This window comes from Ilyonectria robusta, assembly GCF_021365365.1.
Source record: "Ilyonectria robusta strain PMI_751 chromosome Unknown BGZ61scaffold_21, whole genome shotgun sequence".
Classification (NCBI taxonomy): Eukaryota; Fungi; Ascomycota; class Sordariomycetes; order Hypocreales; family Nectriaceae; genus Ilyonectria; species Ilyonectria robusta.
The window spans coordinates 461,570-477,898 of record NW_025764455.1 but is presented as its reverse complement, the minus strand read 5'-3'; the positions used below and the strand labels follow the sequence as shown (position 1 = coordinate 477,898).

Below are 16,329 nucleotides of genomic sequence, written 5' to 3'. Positions count from 1 at the left end.
CCCCGCAGCTGCCAAGGATCCCCGCCGGCCGCCCCCTCCCCGGCTTCGGCCTCGGCCCGGCCGTATGGACGGGCGTAGACATCCGTATCCGGCGCTCCGCCCGCCAGAATGACTGCGTGGTGACTCTTTCAATTTTCCTGTGTTGAAGAAACAACGGGATGTTGTGCGGTACACATCAAAATATGCACCCCCCTTCCACCCGGGGTCCTCGCAGTAGCGTAGCCGAGTTTAACATCCTCGTAGCTAGTCGGACCGGCAGTGCCCTCGTCCCCTCACTCTTATCAATGGTCTAAAGCTGGAACAGGAAGGAAAACTGGCATCAATTCAATCGCTCCTCTTTCATGCGTTGCGGGGAACTTGGACCGCTAATTCCCGAGGAATCAGCGATCCCCCGCGCGGTAAGCGATCTCGGTTTGTGGGCGCTTTCAGGGTTCAAACCGCACAACGCAGGTTTGACAGGGCACCTCACCCAACGACGTCATGTCGCCATTGTGCCCAGTATCATCAAGAGTCAGCACCTCCACTCAACAGTCCCTCTGGCTTTTATCTACCGTCGGCAGGGAATTGCGGAGGAAATTCTGTCGGCAACATGTCCGTTTTCAGCTGATCGCCTGTAAATCGTCATCCTTCTGACACCGTCCCGCGCTGTCATAATGCCGGCACCGGAATCCCGTCTCGGCAATGATGTCACCACTCTGCATCCCGGCCACTATGCCGTTTCCCGCCTGTCAGCGCCCCCTGCGGCTCTTGATTTTCTCCGAGATCCACGGGAGGCAAACCGGGCTTCTGGGTCCATAGGGTGTGTGTTTACAACATTGTTTTGCCACTGAATTTCTTTGCTTTGTTGAGTGACTGCGCAGTGCAGATGTCATTAACATTTGAGGAAGGGAGAGTGGCGGTTCATACTCATCCTTGTCGATGAGGCTCATACCAACCCGGCTCATGACGTCTGCATCTGAATCCTCTCACCAACTTTGTGCATCGGCCTATCCAAAGCAAGGAACCAGTATGTGAACCTAGTCTCATCTCTGAAGCACGGAACTAGGAATTCACTACCTTGGACGTCCTTAGATCTCGCGGACCAGACAACCCCTCACAACGAAGTTGATGTGTTCAGAGTAAAAATTCGACAGGTATTCTTTTCTCTTTTGGCGGTTTGAAGTACTCAGAGAAGAATCACTGAAGGGGATTTCTGACCTCATAATAAGCTGAAGCTATGTCGAACACGTTTCTTCAATGATATTGTGGCTGTTAGATGCCTGATCATCAGCGAACTAATATCATCTTAGAAATGACTTGAGATAACCTGGGCGTTTTTCTTGCTTGGGCTTGCTAGTCTCGACATCTTAAGCTTCGTCCCGGGTATTAAGCTAATTCCTCCTTAGAAACCCTGCTGCCTTAGATCGAAGGTAGCAAGCATCAATCACTTTGGGTAAGAGCATTGCTATTCGCACACAGGTACAAGCTTCTTTTCCAAAGCATCAGCTTAGTTAAACTAGGTACCAATCTGTCTTGCGTATAAGTAAGTCACATGTAGTACTGAACACAATGTCTTTCTTATTAAATGAGACCCAATTAAAAAAAAAGTATGACGATGAAAAATACTAAATATTCGTATTTATTATTAGTAGGAGTGAGAATATAGTCGTGTGTGCGAATAGCAATACTCTTAGCTAATACGTCCATCAATGAAATTTGCACACTGAATAAGGTAGGCAGGTGTTATTTCTCGGTGCTAAATAAACATGAACTGCAGACTTCTAACAAGTTTAGCAACCCCAACGTCCAAGAGTCATCTTCATCCAGTTATCAGTAGACCTCGCCAGTATCCCAATTCCATCACTCGGGTTCTTGTGAAACACTCTTGCTTGCGGTTTGGATCAAATGCTCCAAGCGGTTGGAAACTCACACTTTGGAAGAGCCTGTGGTTGTAGTACATCCGTGGTTATCGCACCAGGTGATGTGTTTGGTGTCTTGGTCAGTGAAATGCCCATAACTGTCTGGGTCTAAGTGCTTGATCCATAGCCCCGGCGTGGGCTTACCGTGGTGGGTTGAGACTTGAAGAAGAATATGGCGGCATGGCCGGGATTGCATCTCGCACAGTGTAATTGATTGACGACGGTCGCGACGCGTGCGCCAAAATCAGGCGCTGCTCAAGTCTGTTGACAGTACTCACAGAAAGAAGGGCATTTGGGTGCAGTGGTGGTGGTGGTGATCTGACTCTGACCGTGGGGTTCTGCCGTTGGTTGCCTGTGCTGAAAATCCAATCTTTCCATGCGTTAGATAAGCTTTTAAAACGGTGAAGTTAGAGTAGTTTGTGTTGAGGCATCGTTGGCAGAGGCGTTGTTAAGAGACTCGGGATGATTCCGTCCTCCATTCTCTCCTCGACCACCTCGACCACCCCGGCCACCCTGAGCTGTGCGGGATCACGGCGTATGACCGGAGGCATCCCGCCAGGAGGGTTTGATCCCCTTATAGTAAACTACTAGAAGAGGCGCGGCATTGACAGCACTCTGGCCAAGAGAACTCCGCAGAGAAGGTGCGAAGGCACAAGTAAACGCGGCGAGAGTGCCCTCTTCAACAATATCCGGATCGGAAACCGAGGGAGCGTTGGACAATCGCTGAAGAGATGCCACCGGAGCAACAGCGGCATAGTCATCCCGGGAGTAAATGGGTTGAGCAGCGTACAAACGGGCAACAAACTCAGCGGGATCGGAAATATGGCCAACCAGGAATATTAGCAGAGGCTCGACGAAGATACGAGGGTTAGAAGCTCACAACATGAAGACACCAGAGGGTGATCACCTCTCGGAGGGCGACCAACTCCTGCACTTGCACACTTCGGTAAGTCACATCTCGGAGTCTCATGCTGGCGATCTCTGCGAAATCGTGTGGGAGATAGGCACCCAGCCGGTGCCGAAACCGAAGACCATCACGGGCATCATGGTTTCAACAACAGATTTGACCGCCACGCTGGGGTTGAGAATACATCCCTCCGGAACGAACCACATACCGCAGATGATCAAGTAGCGGCGGGAGACTGGATGTCGCTGGTGCGACGAGCGACGCAGTTGACAACAAGACCCCCGATCTGAGCGAGTTAGCAACAAAATCCTCCGCCAGGAAAAGGGTATCATACTGCAAGACTCAGTTGATATGCTCCCACCACAAAGCCGCGAGCTCTGCGCGGTGTAATTTCGGCTTGGTAGATGGACACCGCTAGATGTAGGAGAGGATTCTCGTAGCAGGGATCTGGTTTCGGTTCTTTGAAGTGATGATGATGGTCGTCGTCTTGCGGATGGCGAGATGCCGCAGAAACGCGATCTTGGCAAAGCTGAGTAGCCTCCGCGACGATGACTGTGACAGGGGGCTGGTTAGACTGAAGCAGTGTAAACCCTGTCAGTTGGTATTGAAAGTAAATAGGTAGGTTGCTAAAGCGGGAGTCACGACTGTCTGAGGGAGTATACAAGGTTATATACGCGGCATCATGCGAGCTCAGTTTGCAATTAAACCTTACAAGGAGGGAATCCTGCTGTCTACGCACCTCCAGTACATGTGACGCTTGTCAGATTTAGGGACACAGAGATGATCTATGCCATTAGAGTCACGCCTAGGCACTGAGGTCTTGGTAACATTTTTTTCGGAGACAAGTGCAACTCACAATATACGGGGAAAATAAGACCGAGTCCTACCTAAATTTACCGTATGGAGGCGCAGCAGAGCTTCAAAAACAACTAGCCCGAAGCTACCTTGGCCCCTGATCGCTTCTCAGCCTCTAACGCTTCTTTCTTCCTCTGCTCCTCCTTTTTTCGTTCATCTAGCGTAGCTTGGTTCGAGGCATTGATTGCCACTATGACCGAAAAAATAAACCAAAAGACCAACACAACCAATCCGAGCATTAGCAATTGTGACTTCATCGGACTATTTCTAGGCTCGCGATCGCCCCAACTCCAGAGGATTGCGCCATCCAAGAACGCAAGGAACAACCACGTAACTTGACGAATCAGCAAATGCAAATCCATCATGGGATATGACTTACCATTAGAAAAGATGAAATCCCCGTCCCGAAAGGGAACGGTGACGAAGGCACTCAGAAAAACGAGCGATGCGTAGTAAAACGCTGCGATGCTTGATTAGAATATACCCAACACAGGTGAATCTACCAACTAACCTAGTGTTGGATCCAAGTCCACCATTGTGCATTGATATATCCTTCTTCTGGCTTCACTGGAAAGCTCGTCGATGATGGTGAGAAATGCGTAGTAGTATGAAAGAAAAACAAGGGGACCATGGAGCAAGATGTGTGAGTTATGTAGCTAGACGGTTCTCCGCATAATGACAAGGGTCGCGTTGGTTGCCTCGCACCATGAACAGTATTTGGCTTGGCGTTCGGATACTCGGCGTAAACAGAACAAGCAAATTGACGCTCTTCGCCTCTTCCTTCATCAGCACTACTCGTATTAGCGGCGATTCAGCCCCGAATGTGGGTCTAATGGTGCACCCGTCACTTTGTGTCAGTCGGTGTGCAGCGTGAGGTCAGCAATGGAAATAAAGCTGGTATAGCGGAAATCTAACTTTTGACAGCAAATCAACACTTTACACTCTCATACTCTTGGCAATGTCACATTTAGGCATCTCTAGATATGCTATTGTAGCCTGATCAGCTAGCCATATGTCAAAATGCGACAGGGAACAATTACCTCAGTGAAAGTCCAGCACCGAGTTGCTTTCTAAGTAAAATAACATGTGGCACACAGAACCCCCTTTGACTTAGGTCGAGATAGTCGTAGACTGTCGGGGTTGGGGATTGGGGCTCTTGCCTGGTCACACATCTGACGACGAGGATTAGAATGTATCCAGCCCACAGCTAGATTAATTTGGGGATTTTGTTTAGGTTACTTAATATAATCAGATAGATCAAGGCCATGCAGTATTTGCAAATAATAGAGATAAAGGATTAGTGCTACACCCAGCACCAGAAGAGACAGTAACAGCGGGATTTATTTGGACTAGAAATCCCATTGCCCAGAGTCCACTTGTATGTAACACTGAAGATCAAGATACCTGTTCAAATAGTCACAGCACACCCCCTGCCTACACGATGAAGAACCTCCGGTGCACCAATCTAGGCCTCCCCTCTTCGCATAATAGGCCTCTGTCCCTAAGCAATGCCTGGAAGTTATGAGCATCTCGTTTCATGCGCTAACTTGAGACTCAAGAGAATTGAGTTCCAACCCTAAGTAAAATCTCTGACTGGTTGTTTGGGTAAATGTTGGCATGAAGACTTTGGACCTCGAGTTTCTGTTCTGCGAGTAAGGAATGGTCGGGCTCGCATATCAAGGAACCTGAATCCTGACATTGAGGTACATCAGAATCTCTGCTACTTTAGTTAGAAGGGTTAAAACTTGCTGCCTTGAGTGTTTAAGTGCGAGAGGCAGCTTACAATGACGGCTTGATTCTGAGTTCGCATGTAATTCTCTGAGTGGAAGATGACATATTGGTTTGGGGTCGTGTGTTTATCAGTAAAGTAGTGGGGTTTGGATGGATGTCGGGTTATTCAGACACAATGGGACTAGAAATGACAATGTTTGGAGACTGCAAGGAGCAGGAAGAGGATTCGAAATGATTTATTCCAAGACTCATTGAACTGCAGTCCATGCCGCGAATCAAGGTATGTATAGAGGATAAGGTCACACCGGGACCACATGGATTCGCCAAGTTGTGTGAGTGATGACACACCTGTGGTGTTGAGCCTGAAATGTCCCGCAGAATTGTCCCGCCATGTGCTGAACTCGGACACAAATGAAGTATACCCATCTATCATTCTTCCCAATGCGCTATGGTTGACACAAGTCTGCTCCCATCGACTGTGTGTCAACAAATACATTAATATGCGGGCCAATTCCGTGGTGTGCCAAGTACCCTTGCAACTTGTTGGTTGTGTGAGTGTGTGAAAGTTGACCAATCAACTTTCGTAAACCCCTGCATTCCTTTGTGTCAACACAACTGTGTAATTCTGCCTTAGGCAGCAGAGAGGCCACCCTTGCTGATATCCCATAAATCCACAAGGCTGGGTCATGTTCTCTCGCCTTGTCTTGGTGGTTTCGTCAAAGTAGGATCTGGGTATCACACACTCCGCAACGCCCTGTTCCCTAAGATCAGGTAGTGGTCCATTGGCATCATAGGATCAAGTTCAATCTTCATCCGTCGCTTTATTATATTCTCTGCGCGACAAATTCGCTCCAATGGATTCTCCAACACCACCCCGTCAAATCAAATTTATGCGCAGCAGAAGAAGGTTCCCTCCCCTCTTTCAGTCATCGGCCAGTGACCAAGAGAAGAGATTGTATACAAACGCGGCGGGCCTTGCTACCTCTAGTGTGAATGAGCACTGCAACGAAGTGGCCCCAAGCAGGATAGAACATTCTGACGCTCCTTTGATCACCCTGAGCGGAGATCTTTCAAAGGGCGCGGTCATTGGATCAACCCTGGATTCACATCGAGGCCTCATTTCGCCCCGAACCACTCTATCACCATTATCATCAACTCTGCATGCCAATCGCAAAAGAAGCCGCTCCGCGGATCCTATTTCACGTGAAAGCGTATCCAAGCAAATCGAGGCCCCAGTAAACTTTCGCCATGGGGTCACAAAAAGTCGTCACGATATCCATAGTGTCAATGAGCTCTATGCCATGCGGGAATTCAAAGAGAAAAATGCAGCTGTGGAAGAATGGCTGGCAAATTCCGGTTCTGGCACAGCATGGGACCATACCGAAGCCGACGTCAACTCGTCCAACTCTTTGTACGAAGGAATTCAGCTGAAAGACATCGACCTTGGGCACACATCGGAGAATATATTGATTCCACACCAACTATACTACAACCTAGAAGGTGGAGGATCGTTCACTGAAGTTGACCTACAGTTGATACGCGAAAGCAGAAACTGGATAGACCATCCTGTCCTTTCCTCAATACTCTCCGGGGCATTCAAGCCGTGTCAACCAGCTTCTTCCCAGGCTGCTATCGCGAAATTCGAGCGTATGTGCCAGGGGAGTGACTCTGTCGTTTCAGGAGAGGCATCATGCGGCACAGAACGAATTTCCTGTGCATCAATCACCGGATCGGGAAGCATGATAGGCGGAAATATCGTGAAAAGGTTCCTGTCACCTCCCATTACAGACATCTCAACGCCTGCTTTTGCCATAAAAGACGCGGCAGTCAGGTCACTGCCAAAAAGTAGCACGTCTCTCGCCTCGAAATCTGCTCATAATTTGAATGCAGATCCAGATCACGGTCAAGGTTCTATGGATCATTTACGCAAATCTTATTCTGCGGAGGATGATGGGGCTGTCTTGAAAGTCACGGGATTGCCATCGTTTAGGGATGATCCGTTCCTTGGTGTCAACCTTGACGATCCTTCGCCCGAAGAGGAGGCAAAGAAACTCTTCAATTCGGAGATGAGCTTACTGGACCTTTGGAGGGCAGGAGGCGGGCCTTCACCAGCTACACTCTCTAGGACTTCAGAAGCGGCTACCTATACTAACCTGAAAACTGATGGAGCCAGGCCAGAGTACAACACCCCCGCAGACACTATCAAGCAAATTGACGACGATTGCGAGAGCACGATTGCCGCCGAGAACCCACCAGCAGGTAGCCTTGGAACCGCCGAGGAACCGAATCGTACTGAAGGTACGACAAAACCGGCCCATGCCAGGCGACAAGTTGGCATAGCGCGTGTTCATATTGAGATTCTCTCTCTTCAGAACAGTCATCGCACAAACAAGCCAGACGACGATGACACAGATAGCTCAGGGGAAGAATCTGATTTTGAGGACATAAATGAAAATGGCGACGCAGGGACCTTTGACAGAAACGATACGCCAGATCTGAATCAGCCCTTTGACTCATCTGAGGATTCATCGTCGCGATTAAGAAGCAATCACCTCGATCCATCAGGTGGAAACAACCAGGGCGAAAACTCGGGGCGCGGGAATGATAACAGAAAGCCTTCACGCCAACCAACCGCATGTCCAAAGACTAAAAAGCAGCTCCTGCGGTTTGCATGTCCTTACCAAGCCTTCGAAACGTCACAGAGCTGCTTCAGGCAAGCACCGCGCAATCCGGAGGGTGGGTGTGCCGGGATTTATCGGTTAAAGTAAGTGCTCAGGATGATACAGTAATGGTACTTATCCATGGCTAACTATAGCCAGGCAGCACTTGAACCGTAGACACATGCTTTCTTACCGATGTCAGCGCTGCTGGAGATCATTTGAATCCAAACGCAAGCTTTCCAGTCATGAGAAGCAGCGGGATCCCTGCGAGACTAGAGAAATGCCTGGTGCAGAAAGATTTATGAGTGCCGAAAACGAGACAGAGCTTGAGAGGGTTTGCTCCTCGGGCTCGGACGAGGAGACGTGGTGGAATCTGTTCCAACTACTTATCCCAGGGATGCAGGGACGTGATTTGGACTCGCTAAAAACCGAGTTCTGGCCATGTGAGTTGATCACATACCCTACTCAGAATCCCATTGACTTGTCTCCAGACTATATCCACTTGGATTCCTTCATGATCCCTGCGATAACATTTTCAAATGCATCATTCCAGCTACTGGCGACTGGGCAATCAACTCTTCAAACCGGCACACCCAATGGGTAAGTAAGGATTGATTGAAGCGAATTATTCCAGTTGACTATCATATACGTTCCAAATGTTGACACGTGGAACAGATACGAGTCTTTAGACCAAGTTTCGTCGGACTCCACATCCGTGGTTGGCACCAGATTGTTCTCTTCAACGTCAACACCGTCGTACACGTGGTCTGTCCCACTACTTGAAGTACCCGGAGATCATCAACGAAACGCAAACCCTCAGCCTCTACAGATATATACACCATCCCAAAGTGGGGTTGCTTCAACAAACTCCAACTCAGCCCAACAGTCCCTAGCTGTATCAGACCAGACTCAGCTGCGACGAAACCACGAGAGACTCAAGGCTCGCAACTCACGGGCAGAAGCCGAAAACAGTGAGCTGCGAGAGAACAATCGGTGTGTCCGAGCAGATCTTGGCCGTGTGGATTCAGTCTTGGATGATTTGTTGGCATCAGAGGATCTGCCTAGCCACGTATTTGACAAACTTTCCGAGGTTTCCGAGATTCTGCTTTTGATCAAGAGCAGAATACGTTGATTAGAATCAGCTTTGTTTCGAAGGTAAAATTCAAATGCGGCGTTCAGATTGCTACCCACTGACGCTGAGAGGCTTTTCACAAAAGGAATGAGTGCATCCTGGTTGTTCTATCGCCCTCTTATTAGTCGTTCTGCCGTGAGACAGGCTGGTCGTATTGAGGTTTTTTTTTATTTTTTTTTTTTAAATGGCAGCTAGGAATGCCTATGGCTAGTCAACCCTCAGCAGTATGAAATGGATTTTCGAAGAGTTACGTGCGTGGTTCAATTGTTTGACGATATTAGCATTTCATAAGGGGAATTAATGGTTGTAAGTTAAGTTACGGAGTACTCCGTGTTGTCCCCAAAAGTGGCTATCACGAGTGATCGGCGAGAGTCCGTGCGCTCGGACTACTCCGCTCACCGGTTTACATCCGACCGAAGCGGACGGCTGCATCGGCTTGGCCCCGATTTTGAACAACTTCTCACAAATATCTCTCCAACTTTGCCAGTTCATAATCCCTTATCTTGACATTATTAGTTATTCCAGAAGCGCCGATTACGTTCATCCGCCATCCAGTATTATGAACGCAGCTATTGTTTCTCGACTTCCCCGTTGCCGCGTATTTCTCTCGCGGAAAGTATCTGGCTTTGCCGACCTACGAAGCTTGCGCTGGCCGCAGCCTATGGCCCGATCACTGTCCACGGATAATACTATGCGGGTTGCTGTTCTTTACCAAGCACTAGAGCCCCCCATCATTAATGGTGTTCGTAAACCGAAGAAACCAGGCGGTCCGTCCCTCTTTCTGAGTTCTAGCTTGCATTCTAACTTACCTTTCGCTAACCACCCTCATGCAACAGGCTACCAGGACTCCGGTGCTGATATAGGGTTTAATCTAAGCCAATGCGAGGATGTGGAAGTTGTGACTCCTTCTGCGAGCCCCAACGCCGCCAATGATGGTGATTGGTGCTTTCCCGATACCGAGGAAGGAATTTTGGATGCCATTTCCAAGGGTGCTACGTACCTCTGGGCAAACACCATCGTTTTTGCTTCCCATCCTTTACAGACATCCTCTCGCCTAAAAGACTACGAAGAGCGTCTTCGAGTTGTTGGCCAGGGGCCATTGGTTGTGGACAAGTACGACGACAAGGAGTTTGTCAACAGTTACCTCCGCGCGCTCGGCGGCTTCACGATGCCCCGTAGTTTTACTGTCCCTTCCATGTCGAGTATCTCTTCCGAGATTGGTCAGCTCTCATATCCGGTGGTCGTGAAGCCAATTCGAGGCCGGGGCAGCTATGGCGTCAAGGTCTGCCACAATATGGAACAACTCCAAGAACACGCCCAGGGCCTCTCCAGCGAGTCAATGGCATTTATGATTGAAGAGTTTCTTCAAGGAGAGGAGGCAACAGTTACAGTAATGCCTCCTACTCAGGATGGTCAGGGCTATCGAGCTCTTCCGATCGTCTCACGCTTTAATCACCAAAACGGCATTGCACCATACAACGGTGTCGTTGCTATCACCACAAACTCAAAGCTTGCTGAAGACGCTGCTATCAATCCCACATACGCCAAACTCTCCGTGGAATGCGAGCGTGCCGCACGTGTTCTAGGTTTGACTGCGCCTATCCGCATCGACGTCCGCCGCTTCAAGAATACAGCAGACTCACCATTTGCCCTGTTTGACGTCAACATGAAACCGGTAAGTGCTCTGTGCGCATATCGTATTAACCCTATGCTTTAAAAGCTGACTGTTATTTTTTACTCCTTGAAGAACATGACTGGCCCAGGTCGACCAGGTCGTGATGATCAGGCCAGTCTGTCGCTCATGGCCGCCAATGGCCTTGGTTGGGATTACAAGGAGTTCCTGAGACGCATTTTGGAGACTTCTAAGTCCTTGAAGACTTTGAGGAGCTTAAAGCCCGTAAATGGGAAGAGTGAGGCGTGATATCTGAGAAGCATGTCGAAAGAAATTTGATCTACTCCTGCTTCTCCACCGCATTGCCGCGGGATGCAAGTCGGCAACCGACAGACTGTGCTCCGAAGAGGATGGCATTTGCTCGCTGCGTATGTTACATTTCAACTCGGGAATAAGCTAGGAGAAGCTAGCCGGTGTAACTCGGAGCCAATTATTTTCCACTGAAAGGCATCCGCGGGGTACGAATCATTTATGTAGTTAGGGATTACATAAGAAACTTGAAACTTCCGGACGGTCAGATGCGTTAGCCCACCCCTCGACTAGAAATCCTCACCGAACAAGCTTCATCTCACCGTCACGTTTTGGCTTCATATCACACCGCAGCATCCCAAAATATGTCCACAATTCACATATTGCGTCATGGACAAGCACTCCACAAGTAAGCATGCCAACAAACAAAAGTTGAGATCGAATCTAACCGCCTATTCAGCGTCCAGAGGGGCTATCCACACCGAGATCCCCCATTAACAGAGCTTGGGATACAGCAGGCAACGGACGTGCAGCCGCCAACAACACCCGATCTCATCCTCATATCCCCCATGACGCGAACTATCCAGACGGCCCTTCTCGTTTTCCCCCACCTTCTCTCCACTTCTCCTGCCGAGGTCGAGGTTCAGATCTGGCCCGACCTGCGCGAAGGATACGACGCGATCTGCAACAAGGGTGTCGCGCGGGCAGACATTGCCGCCAAGTTTCCCCAATTCGATTTTTCGGCCTGTTCCGAAGAATGGGACTATCCTCCACACAGCCCGGAAGATGCAACAGCACGTGCCGAGAGGGTTCGTCAACGCCTCCAAGTTCTCTCCAAGTCATACAAGAACATTTTCTTGGTCACGCATCGCGGTTTCATTGCGTTCCTTGTCCAAGGTGACAGATTTGATGTTTGCGGTATGGCCGTTCTGACGTCATCACATCCGTTCGGATCCCAGCTAATTCCTCTCATGTAGAATGTCGCTCTTACAAGTTTGCCACTGAGGATGAAGTGGGCGAGAAAAGGTACGGTGTCAATTGTGACACGGGTGCCCAACAGGATTTCGGGCCCAGTCCATTACTCTCACAACCTCTCACACTTGTAAGTGAAGAGGAAAAGTGAAACCGTCCAGCGATCTAGAGCTCGCGCGATACCCTAGATTCATGATTCCGTAGCTTGCCTCAACGCCGGAACCTATCCGCTCTACGCTGTAGATTAGCATGCATTAGTTGCCAAACTAGCGCCTTGTTCACATGAGGCAACGGAAGCAAGCCGGAAGGACTTGGTCTTTGAACTGACGCGCAGAATGCGATACTACCCAACGACGCATCTCCGACCCCGCGGAGCGACCGGAGAAGTGGTAGCGTCGAGTTAATACCGCAGTGCTGGGTCATGAACCAATTGTGTGGAGTATCTATCTGTGTTTCTCAAGTCTCTAGCGGGGGCAAGAGGAACAAACCGACCACATTTACACACATTTTCCCACTCTCCAGGCCATTGTTCCTTTCAGGGAAAGAAAACCGTCCATTGTGTCCCCGCGCATGAGCTGCCGACCCCGACCACCCGTGAAGTGAAGAGGTTGTTCGCTTATCAACCTGCCTCGTCTGGCATGGTGTCGTGGCTAGTTCCTTGGCATGTCAGCCAACAACGGAACTCGGTGAAGCTACGGCATGCAAGATAACCAAAGTTGAAGGATCTCGGGTCTTAGTGGCGTGGTAAAGTTCTCGAGGCCAATCCGACGAGAGTGCAACCCCATCATTGTCACCCACATGGTTTCCGCCTCGTGAGGGGTAAATATTAACCTTAGACAAAATGCTTAAAGCTAGACAACGCCCATCCTTGCATGTTCCGCGGTTGCTCTTCGTTCGTTCGCATCGTGAATCCGAATTACAAGCAGCCGACTTCCTTGACTGATTTATATAATTTGGTCCATCATGTCGCTTTCGCTACTTGCGATTGTTGGAGGCTTGGCTGCCACAGCTGCTGCGGAGACAATCCACGGCGCCGTCGTCTTCAGCCGTCATGGTGATCGTACGTTGTATTCAGACCCCGCTTCCAGCCAATCTCTGTCCTAACTTAGCTTTTAGGTACGACAAAGTGGTATGGGGCGCAGTCTTTGACAAGCCTCGGTGCAGAGCAGAACTACCAAGTCGGTAGCGAGTATCGCAGCCGTTACTTGGAGGCTGACTCGCCCAACCAAATCCTTGGCATCTCCGAGGACAAATATGTCTCTTCGCAACTCTTCGCCAGTGCTCCAGACCAAGGCATCTTGATGAATACCGCCACGGCATTCCTTCAAGGCTTTTACCCGCCGCTGGGTGAGATTGCGCCGGAGATTGCTAGCCAAACCCTCAACAATGGGACAAACAGCACCAGCCCGATCGACGGATACCAGTATGTTGTCCTTCATGGAATCAACGACAACTCTCCCGACACCATTTGGATCAAGGGCGACGACAGCTGCCCTGCCTACAGAAATTCATCCAAGGCCTTCATGAAGAGCGAGATTTTCCAGGAGCGAGTTGATGCCACTAGCGATTTCTACGCCGGCTTCTATGACGTTCTCTCTGACGGCGTCTATAATCTGAAACCCGAGAACATGACATACGCCAATGCGTACAACATCTTTGATCTCGTGAACGTCGCCCGCATCCACAATGCGACCTCTCCCGCCCGCAACGTCTCGGACGAGGACTTGTTTCAGCTCCGCACCCTGTCGGATTCCGCCGAGCTCGGACTTAACTGGAATGTCTCGGAGCCCGCCCGCGCCATCGGCGCTGAAACGCTGTTTGGTGTTGTGCTCACCCAGCTCAACCAGACGGTTGCGACTGAGGGCAAATTAAAGTTCTCCCTCTTCGCTGGGAGTTACGACACGTTCATGGCATTTTTCGGCGTTGCGGAGCTGCTGGATGTGTCACCCGACTTCCACGGTCTTCCCGACTATGCCTCCACCATGGCATTTGAGCTCTTCAGCGACGACACTGATGAGTTCCCGTCTGACCCCGAGGCCGACCTTCGTGTGCGCTGGCTATTCAAGAACGGCACTACCGGAGAGTTGAACACTTATCCTCTCTTCAGCACAAATGAGGATTCACTCCCGTGGTCGCGTTTCGTTACTGAGGTTGAGGAGCGGGCCATCCTCGACATCGGCGATTGGTGTGAGCAATGCTCGGCTACTGAAGATTTCTGCGCTGCGTATCAAGATGATGAGAGTGCAGAGACCGAGGAAGATGATGACAATGATAAGGAAAGCGGCAAGAACGGCGGCATGTCAAACGCCGTTGCAGGTGTCATCGGTGCTTTTGTGACACTGGGAGTTGTTGGCATCGTCGGCGCAGCGGTGTTTTTGATGAAGAGACGTAATAAGGCTGAGACCCATGGTGAGAAGAGCAGCGTAAGAAGTGGAAGCACGGACGCAAATGCCGCCCCTGATAACGTCTAAACGATAGGATAAGCCAAGAAAGAAGGAAGGAGCAAGGAGGAATGGGATATTCCGCTAAATTGTAGGTTGAAGCTTTCAAGGAGTTTGATCTTGATTTCATCAAAATCTCCATTCGACGGATAATTGCCAAGATTAGCCCCTCGATTATTGTAATACATCCAAATAACCAGAATGCCCTTTCCCCTCTCTTCAGTTGGCGTGTTAATGCAACGATGTTAATGCGAGATTTTATCTTCTCATCCTACCCTAGAGACGAACATAATCAGCGTGGTTAAAGGCTGGTGAACTGCTCATCGTCAAATTTATAATTTAAGATAATGATTGATATGATACACAAAAATTTTTTTAATGTACTAGCACAATGATTCGTCATAGATATTCTTGTGTTCTACACCGATTTTGCCAGTTCGAGATAACTCCCTGAGTTCATAGACGGCTGGCATGCTGGAGCCCAGCAACGAACTGAGGACGTGCGGGACGATAAATCCACAACTGTTTTTGCTTAGCAATCTATCCAAACGCAATATTAAGCGAACCAGGCCTTCCGGTTGACCGGAAGCTGTTATTACTACGAGACCTTAAGGAACAGGGGCAGAAGCCTTGCAACCCAGTCCAGGAGCACAACAGGATGAAAATAATTACTCCAGGAGCGCTTCTATTGGACCAGCTCAAGGTCTTCCAAGCAATTATTACGATGCTTTAATCAATTTCGGCGATAGATGCAGATCAAACTCCGAGAAAAGCCCGAAGAGTTTTGTCTGTTCTAGTTGATCATCGTGAAACCTCAGAGCCAAACGAGCAGCCACGATTGATGCCCTGTCTATCCAAGACCCTCAATGCCCAGACAAAAAGTACGAAACGCGTCGCAGAACATTCCGATTGTCGATTCCAATCGAACGATTTTCATGAGTTGGGTGGAGAATCGACCCTGGTCGAAACAAGGACCGAAACGTGCCAAGCCGCCCACGAGGCGCAGGAAATAGGCGGTAATAACCCCTCGGCACCTTTGAAGCGAGGACTAAAACCAGTGGCTGCTTGGCGAGCCCATGAAATATCCGAGATCTTCGGGTGATCAGTCCGGTGGCTTGTTTGGGTAGGATGGTGGACATGTGGCTTTGGAACGGAACAGACTTCTTTCAGCCGCCGGCTTTTAACTCGACCCAACCACATATAGCACCATCTGTAAATGCTGGAAAAACGCCTCAACACCGTGCCTGGAAAGCTCCCGCCATAATTTTCCGTCTATTAATAGCCCAAACGAGCTCCTGGGTTGTGCTCGGTGGATAAATCTTGAGCTGGGCATCCCTTGATCTTGATGCACCCTGGCCTTCGGTAGGCGCCGCCGCCTGCGAGACGTCCCTGAGATTCTCCACCAAGGTCTTGCGTCGCGAAGTTTTGCACGTGTATCAGGGTTAAGATTGGGAACCCATGATAAGCCCTCCCCTACTTGGGCGAGGAAACCCGGAGCCAACATCTCATTCGCTCGCAGGAGTCCCAGCGTCGCAGCGCGGATCTCGAGTCATTCCCAAAGAAGGCAGCCGGCCTTGTGTCTCGAAGAGATCGACGTCTTGCTACTCCAGGTGTCGCGCGGCTCCGATGATGTTTCTGTCGCTAGCCTCAGAAGTCGCTGCCAAGCGCCGACGACGGGCACAAGCGAGGCGAATCCCTTTTCGTAGATTTTCCAAACGCCTTGAGCCTTCCTGATCGCCGTGATGCGACAGAATCGGTAGCAAACGGTGTTGGCAATGCCGTAGTCACGACAATGGACGATACCATATAAGG

General features: G+C 49.8%; 5 protein-coding genes across 5 annotated transcripts; 4 read left to right on the top strand and 1 right to left on the bottom strand.

The window, feature by feature from the left end:
• Positions 1–3,022: 3,022 nt before the first annotated feature.
• BGZ61DRAFT_591612 (uncharacterized protein) lies at positions 3,023–4,392 on the bottom strand (the record flags this gene model as incomplete). Its single annotated transcript, XM_046256692.1, has 4 exons — positions 4,172–4,392; positions 4,040–4,120; positions 3,140–3,357; positions 3,023–3,091 (listed from the first exon to the last, which is right to left on the bottom strand). The coding sequence occupies exons 1-4, from the start codon at positions 4,194–4,196 to the stop codon at positions 3,023–3,025; spliced, it is 393 nt and encodes a 130-aa protein (XP_046099656.1). The 5' UTR covers positions 4,197–4,392.
• A 3,743-nt stretch (positions 4,393–8,135) lies between these two features.
• On the top strand, positions 8,136–9,310 carry BGZ61DRAFT_103216 (uncharacterized protein). Its single transcript, XM_046236846.1, has 5 exons — positions 8,136–8,155; positions 8,215–8,494; positions 8,543–8,651; positions 8,727–9,206; positions 9,269–9,310. The coding sequence occupies exons 2-4, from the start codon at positions 8,233–8,235 to the stop codon at positions 9,181–9,183; spliced, it is 828 nt and encodes a 275-aa protein (XP_046099655.1). The 5' UTR covers positions 8,136–8,155; positions 8,215–8,232; the 3' UTR covers positions 9,184–9,206; positions 9,269–9,310.
• A 564-nt stretch (positions 9,311–9,874) lies between these two features.
• On the top strand, positions 9,875–11,104 carry BGZ61DRAFT_361829 (uncharacterized protein; the record flags this gene model as incomplete). Its single annotated transcript, XM_046241301.1, has 3 exons — positions 9,875–9,950; positions 10,020–10,858; positions 10,931–11,104. The coding sequence occupies 3 exons, from the start codon at positions 9,875–9,877 to the stop codon at positions 11,102–11,104; spliced, it is 1,089 nt and encodes a 362-aa protein (XP_046099654.1).
• A 311-nt stretch (positions 11,105–11,415) lies between these two features.
• On the top strand, positions 11,416–12,257 carry BGZ61DRAFT_103200 (histidine phosphatase superfamily). The gene is made up of 3 exons (XM_046236845.1): positions 11,416–11,513; positions 11,565–12,022; positions 12,082–12,257. Exons 1-3 carry the CDS (start codon positions 11,470–11,472, stop codon positions 12,225–12,227), a joined length of 648 nt encoding a protein of 215 aa, XP_046099653.1. The 5' UTR covers positions 11,416–11,469; the 3' UTR covers positions 12,228–12,257.
• Positions 12,258–13,039: 782 nt separating this feature from the next.
• On the top strand, positions 13,040–14,547 carry BGZ61DRAFT_361890 (histidine phosphatase superfamily; the record flags this gene model as incomplete). Its single annotated transcript, XM_046241307.1, has 2 exons — positions 13,040–13,136; positions 13,193–14,547. 2 exons carry the CDS (start codon positions 13,040–13,042, stop codon positions 14,545–14,547), a joined length of 1,452 nt encoding a protein of 483 aa, XP_046099652.1.
• Positions 14,548–16,329: the final 1,782 nt, after the last annotated feature.

Excerpts from the sequence above, each read along its gene's own strand:
- BGZ61DRAFT_103216 (XM_046236846.1), top strand. The coding sequence starts at position 8,233 with ATGCTTTCTTACCGATGTCAGCGCTGCTGGAGATCATTTGAATCCAAA. Across the intron at positions 8,495-8,542 it reads AAAAACCGAGTTCTGGCCAT|ACTATATCCACTTGGATTCC; the intron begins GTGAGTTGATCA and ends ACTTGTCTCCAG. Across the intron at positions 8,652-8,726 it reads CAAACCGGCACACCCAATGG|ATACGAGTCTTTAGACCAAG; the intron begins GTAAGTAAGGAT and ends CACGTGGAACAG.
- BGZ61DRAFT_103200 (XM_046236845.1), top strand. The coding sequence starts at position 11,470 with ATGTCCACAATTCACATATTGCGTCATGGACAAGCACTCCACAA. Across the intron at positions 11,514-11,564 it reads CATGGACAAGCACTCCACAA|CGTCCAGAGGGGCTATCCAC; the intron begins GTAAGCATGCCA and ends CCGCCTATTCAG. Across the intron at positions 12,023-12,081 it reads TGACAGATTTGATGTTTGCG|AATGTCGCTCTTACAAGTTT; the intron begins GTATGGCCGTTC and ends CCTCTCATGTAG.